General features: G+C 46.4%; 1 protein-coding gene across 1 annotated transcript in view; it reads right to left on the bottom strand.

Annotated features, from left to right (window-relative positions):
• The window catches only part of LOC110506127 (protein unc-13 homolog C), a 301,686-nt gene that overhangs the window by 260,813 nt on the left and 24,266 nt on the right, over positions 1–16,607 (bottom strand). Inside the window, exons 3-4 of the mRNA XM_090222664.1 lie at positions 3,609–3,631; positions 2,573–2,622 (exon numbers count right to left, since the gene is read on the bottom strand). Coding sequence (XP_090078790.1) covers positions 2,573–2,622; positions 3,609–3,631 — 73 coding nt within the window. The remainder of the gene's footprint in view (positions 1–2,572; positions 2,623–3,608; positions 3,632–16,607) is intronic.

The raw sequence follows: 16,607 nt of genomic DNA, 5'->3' as shown, positions 1-16,607 counted from the left end.
GTCTGTCTGTCTGTCTGTCTGTCTGTCTGTCTGTCTATCTGTCTCTCTATCTCTCTCTCTCTCTCTCTCTCTCTCGGTGGACTGGTAAGGTAGTGTAGCAGACACCTTCAGCAGGTGAAAGGAGACACTTGTCAAAACTGACAGGACACTACTTGTGAGCTGGCGAGAGCAGCTTTAAATAGCAATGACCAGGTGTGTGTGTGTGAGTGATATGTTAATGTATGAGTCACTGTTTCTGTGCTGAAACAGACTTGTTAATGTTTGTCTGTGTGTGTGTGTGCATTCATGTGTGTGGTGCAACTAACTCTCACAGTCTCACGTCAGAATTAGACGTTCATCCATGTTTCTGAGAGGCTGGGTGGAGAGAGACTGGGGGAGAAGGGCTGGGGAGAGAAGCTGGGTGTAGAGAGACTGGGGGAGAGAGGCTGGGGTAGAGAGACTGGGTAGAGACACTGGGTGGAGAGACTGGAGGAGAAGGGCTGGGGGAGAGAAGCTGGGTGGAAAGAGACTGGGGGAGAGAGACTGGAGGAGAAGGGCTGGGGGAGAGAAGCTGGGTGGAAAGAGACTGGGGGAGAGAAGCTGGGGTAGAGAGACTGGGTAGAGACACTGGTTGGAGAGACTGGAGAAGAAGGGCTGGGGGAGAGAAGCTGGGTGGAAAGAGACTGGGGGAGAGAGACTGGAGGAGAAGGGCTAGGGGAGAGAAGCTGGGTGGAAAGAGACTGGGGGAGAGAGACTGGGTGAGAGAGGCTTGGGAAGAGACTGGGGCAAGAGACTAGGGAAAGAGACTGGGGGAGAGTTACTGGGTGGAGAGTTACTGGGTGGAGAGTTACTGGGTGGAGAGTTACTGGGTGGAGAGAGTCTGGATGGAGAAAGTCTGGAAGGAGAGAGGCAGGGGGCAGAGAGACTGGGGGAGACTGGGGGGAGACTGGGTGAGAGACTGGGGAAGAAAGGCTGGGGGAGAGAGGCTGGGTGTAGAGCGAATGTGGGAGAGAGGCTGGGGGAGAGAGGCTGGGGGACAGAGAGAGAAGCTGGGCCACGTCAGAGTCAGGGACTGGGCTGGGGGAGAGAGGCTGGGTGTAGAGCGACTGTGGGAGAGAGGCTGGGGGAGAGAGGCTGGGGGACAGAGAGAGAAGCTGGGCCACGTCAGAGTCAGGGACTGGGCTGGGGCAGAGAGGCTGGGTGGAGAGAGAAGGGGGGACTGGGGAAGACTCTAAAAAGAGCGCTTTGTTGTGTGTTGTAGATTTTGTGACAGGCTTAACAATGGTTTTCCCCTGACAATAACTATCGAGAGCACCCGTCTTGACTTTGGGACACAGCCAAAGACTTCCTGGTAAGTAAATACTGTATAACTGCTATAAGTTGCTAGTGCCTCTCTAGTTAAGTATAGGCTAAGTGGAGTGAAGTTTGGACTGGCTGTCTGTGGGTGGGGATGGAAGGCCTGAGGGTTCAGGACCAAATTACAGCTCTCTCCCCCAAAGCTCCGATGTGTTAATCAGCTGCCCACAGAGACATTAAACAGTCTGCTTCAGCACAGAAACAATGACTCATACATCAACACACACACATAGAGAGAGAGAAACACACACACAGTCAAGCGAGCAACCACACAGCACAAACAAACAAAAACACAGACCCACAGTATATCAACACACATACTATGTGTGTAGTATGCCAGCCAATGATGGAATGAGAGAGAGAGAGAGAGAGAGAGAGAGAGAGAGAGAGAGAGAGAGAGAGAAAGTTGACGGGTGAATAAACTGAATGATCTGAAGGACAAATGTACAAGTTAGGGAGAAGGAATAGAATCAAAACAGTCCTACCAATCTAGAGCAGACCCAGACCCAGACCCAGACCAAGGGTTGGTGTTCTGCTAAAGCAGACTTGTATTTATTTGAACAATATAAGGGGAATCCCAAATGGCACCCTACACTCTTAGGAAAAAGGCTTTCAAAAGTGTTCTTTGGCTGTTCCGATAGAACAATGAAAGTAGAATCCTTTCATTCCAAAACCCTTTCTGTGGAAAGGGTTTTACATGGAACCCAAAAGATTTCTACCTGGAACCAAAAAGGGTTCTTCAAATAGTTCTCCTATGGGGACAGCTGAAGAACGCTTTTAGGTTTTAGATAGCACCTTTTTATCTAAGAATGTATTCCTTATCCAGTGGACTACTTTTGTCGAGGGCCCATATGGCTCTGGTCAAAAGTAGTGCACTCTGGAACATGGTGGCATTTGGGACACCCCCCTAGATGCACACCTCTCGTAGAACATTGAAGTGCTTTCATTTACAAATTCAGTTTGTTCATGGACAGAAGATTAACTGTCAATCACCGATTTGAATATACTGTAGTTGCTCTCTTGCAGCTGTACAGCTGCATGGTTGTGGAAAGAAATAACTATTTCAGCTACGCATACTTTGGGAAACCTTCCATGTTTAGTCAATGCAAATGTCCCAAATGGTACCATATTCCCTATATAGTACACTACTTTTTACCAGAACCAGTAGGTCTCTGATCAAAAGTAGTACACTATATAGGAAATTGGGTGCCATTTGGGACAGTCAGAAGTCACTCACCCTCCGACAGCCTGTAGGCCCAGTACTTTGGGATCCAGCACATTGAGAGGCTGCAGAGAGAAGAGAAGTACAACATCACACAGCTAAACATACTGTGGCATGGAACCATTCACAAATAGGAGGTGAGGCAACACAAACACACACACACACACAGCAAAAACACACACATAGCAAACACACACAATGGAAAACAAAAGCCAAATTTGGAAAAGTACTGTCCATCTGGAGGTCAGATCAGGACAGAATCCTCCCTACAGAGGGAGGAGAGTCGAAGCAGTGTGTGTGTGTGTGTGTGTGTGTGTGTGTGTGTGTGTGTGTGTGTGTGTGTGTGTGTGTGTGTGTGTGTGTGTGTGTGTGTGTGTGTGTGTGTGTGTGTGCGCGTGTGTGTGTGTGTGCGCGTGTGTGTGTGTGTGTGTGCGCATGTGCGCGTGTGTGTGTGTGTGGAGGCTGAGTAGAGCACAGAGGCAGGAAATGGAGATCCCCCTCAGGGCAAGTTGAGAATTATTCCATTTCAATGTGATTTCCTGAGCTGGTATTCAACACTAAGACAATAGAATGTATCGTTCATGGTGCTCAAGGCCACAATTTGTTTTATAACACTTCATCCTCTCTGATCCCTTCCCCACCTAAACACAAACACACACACACAAAACAAACATACATTTTGAAATGGATGCAAGCACACACAGAATCGACGCACACACGTGCACACAGACACACACACAGAGACACACACACACACACACACACACACACACACACACACACACACACACACACACACACACACGTACACACACACACACATACATACACAGTACTGAATACAAGACGTTACCACCCAAATCATTCAGAAAAAGAAGGGATAGAGAAACATAAACAATCAACAGTAAATGTCCACAAGGCACATGTAGCACTTTCAAATGCAACCATAACATGGTCACACACACACACACACCTACGCACGCACACACACAGATGGAAAGATGGAAATCATGTGGGTCTACATGAATTTGATTAAACAATGATTTTAAACCTTGTTGTGTGGTGGAGGTTTTTCTGAAAAGAGAAAGAAGGAAAGAAGCATAGGAAGTTAGACAGGAGCTTCTTAAACAGTCTGAACTTAGATACAATAATACAGTATATGTGGTTCTGTCTCTAAATACATACAGTATTATACATGTGTAAAGTCCCATAACTAGATAAAATACTATGTGTTTATGTCTCTAAATACATACAGTATTATACATGTGTACAGTCCCATAACTAGATACAATACTATGTTATTCAGTTTGGTCTCTAGCATGAGTTCAGTTCCTACCAGAATAGATATAGTACCCAATATAGTACTACATATAGCACTATATGATACAGTACTATAGATGTGGTTCAGTTCAGTCTCTTACTACAGGACATAGATACAGCCATATCTGGTGGTAGTCCTGTTGCTAAGTTACTAGAGCTTTGTGATTTATGTCTATAAATGAAAAGCGCTCTACAAATGCAATTTATTATTATTATTATCATTATTATTATTATCATTAGCAGCAACGCCAAAGTCGGAGGTTCAATTCCTGCAGGGGTCACATACGCATAATAAAAATACATGCACTCACTGGAATGGAAATCCCTTTGGATAAAACATCTGCTAAATAAAAGTGGTATATAGGTATAAACATATTTCAGTACTATAGAGATGTTTCAGTACAGTATTTTTTACTTCAGTTTTTCCCAACAAATTTATACAGACAGAGACAGTCAGTTTGTGCCAGAGGGATAGTAACTATGAATAGACACATACTGTACTGTAACTCCATACAATGTACAATACAATGTACATTAAAATACCTATGTACAATATACTGAATTAGCTGGAGTCACACCAATGTACAATGTACTGAATTAACTGGAGTCATACCAATATACAACGTACTTGTCACGACTTCCGCTGAAGTCGGTCCCTCTCCTTGTTCGGGCGGCGTTCGGCGGTCGACGTCACCGGCCTTCTAGCCATCGCCGATCCACTTTTAATTTTCCAATTTTTTTGTCTTTGTTTAACACACCTTGTTTCAATCCCAGTTTATCGCTAGTTTATTGTGTTGTATATATTATATTTTCTTGAGTAAAGTATGTTCATTACTCCTATCTGCTGTCCTGCGCCTGACTCCTCCACACCAGCTACACACAGGCCAATTACAAAATCACTCATCCACGAATGGAGTCAGCAGGAGCAGACGCCCTCCATGTGGGGGCAACGTCTGGGCACCATCATGGATCGCGTGCTGCAGACGATGGATCATTGGGAGAGAGGAGGAGGATTTCCAGCGCCTCACCCAGCCCCACTACCGCCGACAACACTGTCCACCTTTCCTTCACCAGGTCCCAGCGGGATTCGGCTCACGCTCCCGAGGGAGTATGTTGGGACGGCTGCCGGATGCCAGGGGTTCTTACTCCAGCTGGAACTATACCTGGTGACCGTCCACCCGGCTCCTTTGGGACTTGAGAGGGTGTCCACTCTCGTCTCAGGCCTCTCAGTCAAAGCCCTGGAGTGGGCCAACGCCGTATGGAGTGACGGAGACGTGGACCATTACGCAGAGTTCACCCGTCGATTTCGGGCAGTTTTCGACCACACCACACCGGTCGAGCGGCGGGTGAACGTCTGTTCCACCTGAGGCATGGGACGAGGAGTGCGCAGGATTTCGCATTGGGCTTCCGGACCCTGGCCGCCAGCGCGGGATGGAACAACAGGGCCCTGATCGATCACTATTGGTGCAGTCTGCGCGGGGGCGTCCGTCGGGAGTTGGCCTACCGAGACACCACCCTCACGTTGGACCAGCTGTTGGACCTGTCCATCTGGCTGGACAACCTGCTGGCTACCCACGGACGTCCGGATCGGTGCCTGTCAGTTCCATCCCCCAGCACCTCCGCTCCAACTCCCATGGAGCTGGGAAGTGCTGCGCTTAGGGCGACCGGAGGAGGGGCCATTCCCTGTACCATCTGTGGCCGCAGAGGGCACACTGCTGGTCGGTGCTTTGGGGGTTCCTCAGGGAGTCGAGGCAGCAGGCAGGGCACTATTGTGTCACCCCAGGTGAGTCGGCACCAGACTCACCCAGAGCCCTCTGTTGCTCACATGTATGTGTATATTACATTTCCTGAGTTCTCCCCGCATTCCAGCATAAGGTGCTCGTAGATTCAGGCGCAGCTGTGAATTTTATTGACTGTTCTTTTGCCCATAGTTTAGGGATCCCCCTTGTTCCTGTAGATATGCCCTTCCCTGTGGACTTCCTAGATAGTCGACAACTAGGGTCAGGGCTGATTAGGGAGGCCACCGCTCCACTAGACATGGTTATGCAGGAGGGTCACAAGGAGAGAATCAGTCTCTTCATTTTTGATTCTACTGCGTTTCCGGTGGTGCTGGGCCTACCCTGGTTGGCCTGTCATGACTCCAATATTTTGTGGCAACAGAGAGCTCTCAAGGGGTGGTCACGAAAATGCTCAGGGAGGTGTGTGGGGGTTTCCATCGGTGAGACTACGGTGGAAAGTCCAGACCAGGTCTCCACCGTGCCCATCCCCTCAGAAGATGCCGATTTGGCTCTCGCCTTCTGTAAGAAGGAGGCGACTCAATTACCACTCCATCGACGGGGGGATTGTGCGATAAATCTCCTGGTAGACGCAGCACTTCCCAGGAGTCACGTGTATCCTCTGTCACCTCCTGGAGGTGACAGCGGCTATGGAAACATATGTCTCCAAATCCCTGGGGCAGGGATACATTTGGCCCTCCACTTCACCTGCCTGCTCAAGTTTATTTTTTGTGAAGAAGGATGGAGGTCTGTGCCCGTGTATTGACTAGCGGGGTATCAATCAGATCACTGTGAGGTACAGCTACCCGCTGCCTCTCATCGCCAGTGCAATCGAGTCAATACATGGGGCACGCTTCTTCACAAAACTGGATCTCAGGAGCACTTACAACCTGGTGTGTATCCGGTAGTAAGCGAGGCACTATGAGTACCTCATCATGCCGTACGGGTTGATGAATGCTCCATCAGTCTTCCAGGCCTTTGTTGACGAGATTTTCCGGGACCTGCACGGGCAGGTGGTGTATATCAAAAACATTCTGATATACTCTGCTACCAGCGCCGACCATGTGTCCCTGGTGCGCAGGGTGCTTGATAGACTGTTGGAGCATGACCTGAGAAATGTCTGTTCTTCCAACAGTCCGTCTCCCTCCTAGGGTACTGCATGTCCATTTCAGGGGTGGAGATGGAGAGTGACCGCATTTCAGCCGTGCGTAATTGACCTACTCCCACCATGGTAAAGGAGGTGAAGCGGTTTCTAGGGTTTGCCAACTACTACCAGAGGTTTATCCGGGGTTTTGGCCAGGTAGCGGCTCCCATTAACTCACTGCTGAAGGGGGGACCGGTACGACTGCAGTGGTCGGCTGAGGCGGACAGGGCCTTTGTTCACCTGAAGGCTCTGTTTACCTCGGCTCCCGTGCTGACTCATCTGGATCCCTCTTTGGCATTCATAGTGGAGGTGGACGTGTCCGAGGCTGGGATAGGAGCCTTGCTCTCTCAGTGCTCGGGCACGATACCAAAGCTCCGCCCCTGTGCTTTATTTTCGAAGAAGCTCAGTCCGGCAGAGCAAAACTATGATGTGGGGGACCGGGAGCTGTTGACAAGGCTCTGAAGGCGTGGAGACATTGGCTTGAGGGGGCTAAACACCCTTTTCTCATCTGGACTGACCACCGCAATCTGGAGTACATCCGGGCGACGAGGCGACTGAACCCTCGCCAGGCAAGGTGGGCCATGTTCTTTACCTGTTTTGTTTTCACTCTGTCCTTCAGACCAGGTTCCCAGAATGCTAAGGCAGATGCACTGTCCCGGATGTATGACACAGAGGAGCGGTCCATGGATCACACTCCCATACTTCCGGCCTCTTGCCTGGTGGCACCAATGGTGTGGGAGTTGGACGCGGACATCGAGCGGGCGTTACGCACAGAGCCCACTCTTCCCCAGTGTCCAGCTGGGCGTCTGTACATTCCGTCTGCTGTCCATGATCGTTTGATCTATTGGGACCACACGTCACCCTCCTCTGGTCATCTGGGTATCGGGCGGAAGGTGCGTTGCCTTAGTGGGAAGTACTGGTGGTCCACCTTGGCCAAGGATGTGAGGGTTTATGTTTCCTCCTGCTCGGTGTGCGCCCAGTGCAAGGCTCCCAGGCACCTGCCCTGAGGGAAGTTACAACCCCTACCCGTTCCACAATGGCCGTGGCCGCACCTGTCGGTGGACTTCCTGATGGATCTTCCTACCTCACAGGGCAACACCACGATCCTGGTCACGATCCTAGTCTTGCCATCTCCTCCCTTTGCCCGGTCTTCCTACGGCCCTAAAGACTGCGGAGGCCCTGTTCACTCGCGTCTTCTGGCACTACTCGGTGCCTGAGGACATAGTTTCTGATTGGGGTCCCCAGTTCACGTCCAGAGTATGGAGGGCATTCATGGAACGTCTGGGTTCTCGGTCAGCCTCCCCTCAGGTTTTCACCCCGAGAGTAACGGGCACGTAGAGAGTGTAAACCAGGATGTGGGTAGGTTTCTGCGGTCATATTGCCAGGACCGGCCGGGGGAGTGGACGGCGTTCATTCCCTGGGCAGAGATGGCCCAAAACTCACTCCGCCACTCCTCCACTCCTCCACTAACCTCTCCCCCTTCCAGTGCGTACTGAGGTATCAGCTGATTCTGGCACCTAGGCATCAGAGCGCCAAACTCCACCGCATTGAGGCCACGGAGTTCGCACCAGGGGACCGGGTCTGGCTCTTGACCCGAAACCTGCCCCTCCACCTGCCCTAACGGAAGCTGGGTCCATTGTTTGTGGGGCCATTCAAAGTCCTGAGGAGACTGAACGAGGTATGCTACAGGTTACAGCTTCCCTCAGCTTACCGTATTAATCGCTCGTTCCATGTGTCTCTCCTCAGGCCGGTGGTGGCTGGTCCACTTCAGGAGTCTGAGGTTCTGGAGGTTCCTCCACCCCCTCTGGACATCGAGGGGGCCCCCGGCGTATACTGTTCGAAGCCATCCTAGACTCGAGGGTTCGGGCGAGGGGCCTTCAGTGCCTCGTGGAGTGGGAGGTATGTATACGGTCCTGGACCCTTCGTTGATGCGGAAGTTCCACCGTCTCCACCCGGATCGCCCTGCGCCTCGTCCTCCGGGTCGTCCCCGAGGTCAGTGTCGGCTCGCTGTTGGAGCCGCGCGTCAAAGGGGGGTACTGTCATGACTTCCGCCGAAGTCGGTCCCTCTCCTTGTTCGGGCGGCTTTCGGCGGTCGACCTCACCGGCCTTCTAGCCATCGCCGATCCACTTTTAATTTTCCAATTGTTTTGTCTTTGTTTTACCCACCTGGTTTCAATCCCCCAATTACTTGTTCATTATTTAACCCTCTGTTCCCCCATGTTTTTTTGTGAGTGATTGTTTGTATGTATACGGTCCGTTATTGTGGACTAGTTTATTGTGTTTTATATATTTGATTTTCTTGAGTAAAGTACGTTCATTACTCATATCTGCTGTCCTGCGCCTGACTCCTCCACATCAGCTACACACAGGACGATTACAGTACTATTTGGAGGATTGACAATACAATACACTAATACATGGACTGATACTGTAAGTTATTTAGCAGATGTGAACTCTGAAATTCTGTTAGACATGGTGTTGATGATAGTGTTTTTAATAATGCAGTGCACTGCATATTTAACTGACAGAAAATGATTGGTGGTAGACAGCGGTACGCTAGCCCAATGATAACTTTTATGTCTCTCTATAACCCTAAAGTAAACTACAAACTTACTTGAAATAAACAGGGCTACACCGGAGAGTGTCCTAGGTGTTGAACCGTTGATGATAATGTTGTAGTCTTAAAGAGATAGCGCTACACAGTACAGGGCAGTGTAATGACTTCACTATTGATCTGCGACTGATAAGTGTCAGCATAATCAAGATCAAATACTGCCACGCATAAAAAACAACACTCAGTGATATACTAGGACTAAGTCCTACAGCAACATTGACAGAGAGGTAGTGATACATTGTTGCATCCCATTGTCGCCCTATTTCCTATATAGTGCACTGCTTTTGGTCAGGGCCCATAGGTGCCAATTGGGATGTAGTCACTGTGAGAACTAGCATTGTTTACAGAAGGCAGGTCAGCGCTAGCTGCCACTGAGAGACCTCTGTCATCACCGTACAAGGAAACCCCAGACTTTGAACACACTAGGAAACTATAGGTCAGGAAAGAGTTCAAACATAACAATGGAAATGCCATGGAAACGCCACACACTTGTCCCTCGTGGGGGATAGATAAACAATCTCCTCATTGCCGCCCATCAAAGTTAGCCTATACATTTAAGCTATTGTTTAATTAAGAGTATTTCACACTATGTTGGTAAAAATGAGCATACAATGTTTGTATGTGTGTCAACCCCATTACATGTTAATAATGTCATTGTCACCAATCAACTGCATTACACATAAAAATGACTGCAAATACCACCACCAATTTCTATATGGCTAGCTTATCGAAACGGGAGTCGGCATTTAGCATATTGTTTTTCTAAACCTGAAAGGACAACTTCGAAATATTATGCGGCATGCAAATCAGATTGTATTAACCACATTGTGGGCCTGTTAGAACACATAAATCATTACAAATTTGACTAATATCCACTTTGTTAAATCATCTTTTTTGAATGGGTGCCAATGACAGCATCCTTGTTCTATCCCCCATGGTCTGCCTACCATTGATCTCTTCAGCACATGTATAGAATACATGTTCAAACAACCTGCTAGCCCCAACACTGGCCTCAATGTACCTCTTTAGCCATGTTAAGATCAGTGAAGCTACTATGATAGGTACAGCTACTGTAACATAGGAAAAACTAATGCAGGTCTGCCAAGTATACAGGTACAGCTAAGATACAGTAGGTGCAGCAAATCTAGATACAGTTAAAATACAATTTGTCTAGCAGCAAATCTGGAAACATAGCACAGCTAACATAGGTACAGCTAAGATGCAGGACATCTAGGTGCCACTAAAAGCTAAGGCAAATCTGGGTAAGTTCTAGCAAGGTCCAGCTGTGCCACTGAGACGTTTTAAAAGGTTATAAAAAATACCCACTTAAATCACTGGAAAGGAAACAAAACATAATCGATATTTAAGAGGAAAGCTGGTTATGTTGTCAGCAACCTCATTGAGATAACAGTAAATCCAGCTAGTCAGATGCAGAGGAAGACTTATGGTCACACAGGGCATTGATCCGAAGTCAGTGAAGCAACTAGCCTGCTGCAAGCTAACAGTTTAACTAGAAGGCAAGCTGCAAGCTAACCATCACCAAGCACGACCCCTCCAAACACCTATAATTGTATTTGTTACGTACACAGTTTACAGCAGTCATAAAGGATGCAGTGAAATGCTTGCATACTAGCCTCAACATTGCAGTACAATATCAATAACAATCAAAAGTCACTGAAAAATAACAAGTAATTAGAGTAAAGTAGCATGCATAGTAATAAAACAGATATGTATACAATAGGACATACAGTATAAATTATGAATATGCTAAGTATGACTGTATTACAAATATAAAGTGGATAGTGTCTTGGTTGCACAGTTGAATAAATAGACTATAATACCACAGAGCATGGTAACAGAGGGCATTGATCCGAAGTCAGTGAAGCAGCTAGCCTGCTGCGAGCTAACAGTTTAACTAGGAGGCCTGCAAGCTAACCATCAACAAGCACTGACCCTCCCCTGCAAGCTAATAATACAGTATGACCAGCAGCTAGCCTTCTGCAGGCTAACAATACAGTATGACCAGCAGCTAGCCTTGATGCAGTCTAACAGTACTTTATGACGAGCGGCTAGCCTTGATGCAGGCTAACAATACAGAATGACCAGCAGCTAGCCTTGATGCAGGCTAACAGTACAGTATGACCAGCAGCTAGCCTTGATGCAGGCTAACAATACAGTATGACCAGCAGCTAGCCTTCTGCAGGCTAACAATACAGCATGACCAGCAGCTAGCCTTGATGCAGGCTAACAATACAGTATGACCAGCAGCTAGCCTTCTGAAGGCTAACAATACAGTATGACTAGCAGCTAGCCTTCGGCAGGCAAACAATATAATCAGAAGATAGCTTTCCTGGTAACAATACATAATTACCAGCAGCTAGCCGTCTCCAGGCTAACAATATAACCAGAAGCTAGCCGTCTTCAGGCTAACAATATAACTAGAAGCTAGCCGTCTTCAGGCTAACAATATAACCAGAAGCTAGCCGTCTTCAGGCTAACAATATAACCAGAAGCTAGCCGTCTTCAGGCTAACAATATAACTAGAAGCTAGCCGTCTTCAGGCTAACAATATAACCAGAAGCTAGCCGTCTCCAGGCTAACAATATAACCAGAAGCTAGCCGTCTTCAGGCTAACAATATAACCAGAAGCTAGCCGTCTTCAGGCTAACAATATAACCAGAAGCTAGCCGTCTTCAGGCTAGTAATATAATCAGGTACTGAAGCGCTTCCCATTAGGAGCCTTAGGTTTTGGCCAAATTCTGTATCCCACACCCACACAATTCCAGTCACAGATTTAAAGGCATTGGATTGGTTTAAAAATTGGCTGGAGAGAGTCCATGACGAGAAGTGTGCAATTCAACACTTCGGAATAGTCTTCTGCAGGCTGACAATATAACCAGGTAAGCCTACTGACCCTTCCCACCAGGGTCTGTGAGGCTGGGACTCAATACCAACACACAAATAATTAGAAAAAGTAACAGAGAGAGGGGTGAGAGGAGGGAACTAGAGGAGTAGAGGAAGAGAGATAAGGGAGCGAGGGGAGAGAAAGAGAGAGGAGGGAAGTGAGAGAGAGGAAGAGAAAATAAGAGAAAGAAAAGAGACACCCCTATCAGACCACAGCAAAATCACAGTCTACTTAAACAGAGCAATAATCAATAATGAGGCATCAAAGCCAAAGGAACTGAGTAACATTAAGAAATGCTATAGACGGAAGGAATGCAGTTTGGAAACCTACCAAAAAACAATTAGGCAACAACAAATTCAATCCCTTTTAGACAATTTCCTGGGTAAAACGTTCCGCTGTAATAGTGAAGGTGTAAACTTGGCAGTAGAAAATCTTAACAGTATATTTGACCTCTCAGCTTCCCTATCAAATCTAAAAATCTCAAATAGAAAACCGAAGAAAATTAACAATAATGACAAATGGTTTGATGAAGAATGCAAAAATCTAAGAAAGAAATTGAGAAACCTGTCCAACCAAAAACATAGAGACCCGGAAAACCTGAGTCTATGCCTTCACTATGGTGAATCACTAAAACAATACAGAAATACACTACGGAAAAAGAAGGAACAGCATGTCAGAAATCAGCTCAATGCAATTGAAGAATCCATAGACTCTAACCACTTCTGGGAAAATTGGAAAACACTAAACAAACAACAACACGAAGAATTATCTATCCAAAATGGAGATGTATGGGTAAACCACTTCTCCAATCTTTTTGGCTCTATAACAAAGAATAAAGAGCAAAAACATATACATGATCAAATACAGATCTTAGAATCATCTATTAAAGACTACCAGAACCCACTGGATTCTCCAATTACATTGAATGAGTTACAGGACAAAATAAAAACCCTCCAACCCAAAAAGGCCTGTGGTGTTGATGGTATCCTCAATGAAATGATCAAATATACAGACAACAAATTCCAATTGGCTATACTAAAACTCTTTAACATCATACTTAGCTCTGGCATCTTCCCCAATATTTGGAACCAAGGACTGATCACCCCAATCCACAAAAGTGGAGACAAATTTGACCCCAATAACTACCGTGGAATATGTGTCAACAGTAACCTTGGGAAAATCCTCTGCATTATTATTAACAGCAGACTCGTACATTTCCTCAATGAAAACAATGTACTGAGCAAATGTCAAATTGGCTTTTTACCAAATTACCGTACAACAGACCATGTATTCACCCTGCACACCCTAATTGACAACCAAACAAACCAAAACAAAGGCAAAGTCTTCTCATGCTTTGTTGATTTCAAAAAAGCCTTCGACTCAATCTGGCATGAGGGTCTGCTATACAAACTGATGGAAAGTGGTGTTGGGGGAAAAACATACGACATTATAAAATCCATGTACACAAACAACAAGTGTGCGGTTAAAATTGGCAAAAAACACACACATTTCTTCACACAGGGTCGTGGGGTTAGACAGGGATGCAGCTTAAGCCCCACCCTCTTCAACATATATATCAACGAATTGGCGCGGGCACTAGAAAAGTCGGCAGCACCCGGCCTCCCCCTGCTAGAATCCGAAGTCAAATGTCTGCTGTTTGCCGATGATCTGGTGCTTCTGTCACCAACCAAGGAGGGCCTACAGCAGCACCTAGATCTTATGCACAGATTCTCTCAGACCTGGGCCCTGACAGTAAATCTCAGTAAGACCAAAATAATGGTGTTCCAAAAAAGGTCCAGTCACCAGGACCACAAATACAAATTCCATCTAGACACTGTTGCCCTAGAGCACACAAAAAACTATACATACCTTGGCCTAAACATCAGCGCCACAGGTAACTTCCACAAAGCTGTGAACGATCTGAGAGACAAGGCAAGAAGGGCATTCTATGCCATCAAAAGAAACATAAATTTCAACATACCAATTAGGATTTGGCTAAAAATACTTGAATCAGTCATAGAGCCCATTGCCCTTTATGGTTGTGAGGTCTGGGGTCCGCTCACCAACCAAGACTTCACAAAATGGGACAAACACCAAATTGAGACTCTGCACGCAGAATTCTGCAAAAATATCCTCCGTGTACAACGTAGAACACCAAATAATGCATGCAGAGCAGAATTAGGCCGATACCCACTAATTATCAAAATCCAGAAAAGAGCCGTTAAATTCTACAACCACCTAAAAGGAAGTGATTCACAAACCTTCCATAACAAAGCCATCACCTACAGAGAGATGAACCTGGAGAAGAGTCCCCTAAGCAAGCTGGTCCTGGGGCTCTGTTCACAAACACAAACACACCCTACAGAGCCCCAGGACAACAGCACAATTAGACCCAACCAAATCATGAGAAAACAAAAAGATAATTACTTGACACATTGGAAAGAATTAACAAAAAAACAGAGCAAACTAGAATGCTATTTGGCCCTAAACAGAGAGTACACAGTGGCAGAATACCTGACCACTGTGACTGACCCAAAATTAAGGAAAGCTTTGACTATGTACAGACTCAGTGAGCATAGCCTTGCTATTGAGAAAGGCCGCCGTAGGCAGACATGGCTCTCAAGAGAAGACAGGCTATGTGCTCACTGCCCACAAAATGAGGTGGAAACTGAGCTGCACTTCCTAACCTCCTGCCCAATGTATGACCATATTAGAGAGACATATTTCCCTCAGATTACACAGATCCACAAAGAATTCGAAAACAAATCCAAATTTGAAAAACTCCCATATCTACTGGGTGAAATTCCACAGTGTGCCATCACAGCAGCAAGATTTGTGACCTGTTGCCACGAGAAAAGGGCAACCAGTGAAGAACACACACCATTATAAATACAACCCATATTTATGCTTATTTATTTTATCTTGTGTCCTTTAACCATTTGTACATTGTTAAAACACTGTGTATATATATATATATATAATATGACATTTGTAATGTCTTTACTGTTTTGAAACCTCTGTATGTGTAATGTTTACTGTTAATTTTTGTTGTTTTTCACTTTATATATTAACTTTGTATGTTGTCTACCTCACTTGCTTTGGCAATGTTAACACATGTTTCCCATGCCAATAAAGCCCTTGAATTGAATTGAATTGAATTGAGAAGAAAGCATTTAACTGACTGCAAGTATAGGGGGATATCGGTGAACAAATGTTGTGGTCAAGGCTACGACGGTGCCAGTATAATGAGTGGAGCTTACTCAGGTGTTCAAAAGCACACTTCAGACCGACAGCCTAATGCTTCTTAGTAGGTCTTTGTGAGTTTTAGCTTAGAAAACAATCTCTCCGCAGTAGTAACAGTTACAGGGATAGTAAAAACAGTGTGATTGCCATAGAAACATCAGGTAAACTGCAGGGGGAGTGGTGCTTCAAATACAGCAGTTCTGCAACATCTTTAATTGAGCCTCTCATTATCCTTAATTGCCGGCCTCAACACGTTATGAAAAGTGATTCACTGTATAGGAAGCTCTGGGGACAGGTCATCTGGATACTGGACAGTCAATAAATTGCCAGATGCGGGCAACTCCGATCTTGCAGGGGGTCCAGAGAAACTGTGTTACGCCACTGCTAGTTATGAACTAGTACGCCCTGTCTGTCTGAATGCTTGCAGGATCTGTGGAGTGGTCGTACATGGCAGAAGTAGTGGATATGTCCATAAATCTGTAGCTACTAAAAATTCAAGTGGGGCCTGCCCAAAATCAGTGGTTTCCCATAGGCTGCAGCACTCAAACTCTCTGCATCATGTAACACAATCACTAAAGGAGTCCAATTGCATTTGGGATGATTCCTCTTGTGTTGTGGCTGTGGCAGACAGAGGCAGGGAGACGGACTCAATGCCTCAGCCATTTCCAGTGAGAGAGAAAGACAGAGTCAAAGCTATACAGCCATTTTTCAAGGAAGGGAGTGAGAGAGACTCAGAACTACAGCCATTCTCAAGGAGGGAGGAAGACGGTCCATGTTAGCTCAGAATCTCTGTTGATAATCCCTCCCACAGCCTAAACCACTGGAACGTCTGCTGCCAGGGACAGACTGGGACCAGAAATCCAAACATACCAGCAAATGTTTACTGTGAGGCCCCCATTATTAGCCAAATAATTATAATCATAAAAACCCAATTTAGACCGGCCCACTTGGCTATGGATGGATCAGCCCATCTGGCATTTGCCTGAGTGTCCTATGGCCAGTTTGTTTCTGACTACTACAGATCTGGAGCCAGGGCAGAGCCACAGAGC

The sequence above is a fragment of the Oncorhynchus mykiss genome, chromosome 26, assembly GCF_057628025.1.
Source record: "Oncorhynchus mykiss isolate SJ-2025 chromosome 26, ASM5762802v1, whole genome shotgun sequence".
Taxonomy (NCBI): domain Eukaryota; kingdom Metazoa; phylum Chordata; class Actinopteri; order Salmoniformes; family Salmonidae; genus Oncorhynchus; species Oncorhynchus mykiss.
This window is presented reverse-complemented; position numbering and strand designations above follow the sequence as displayed.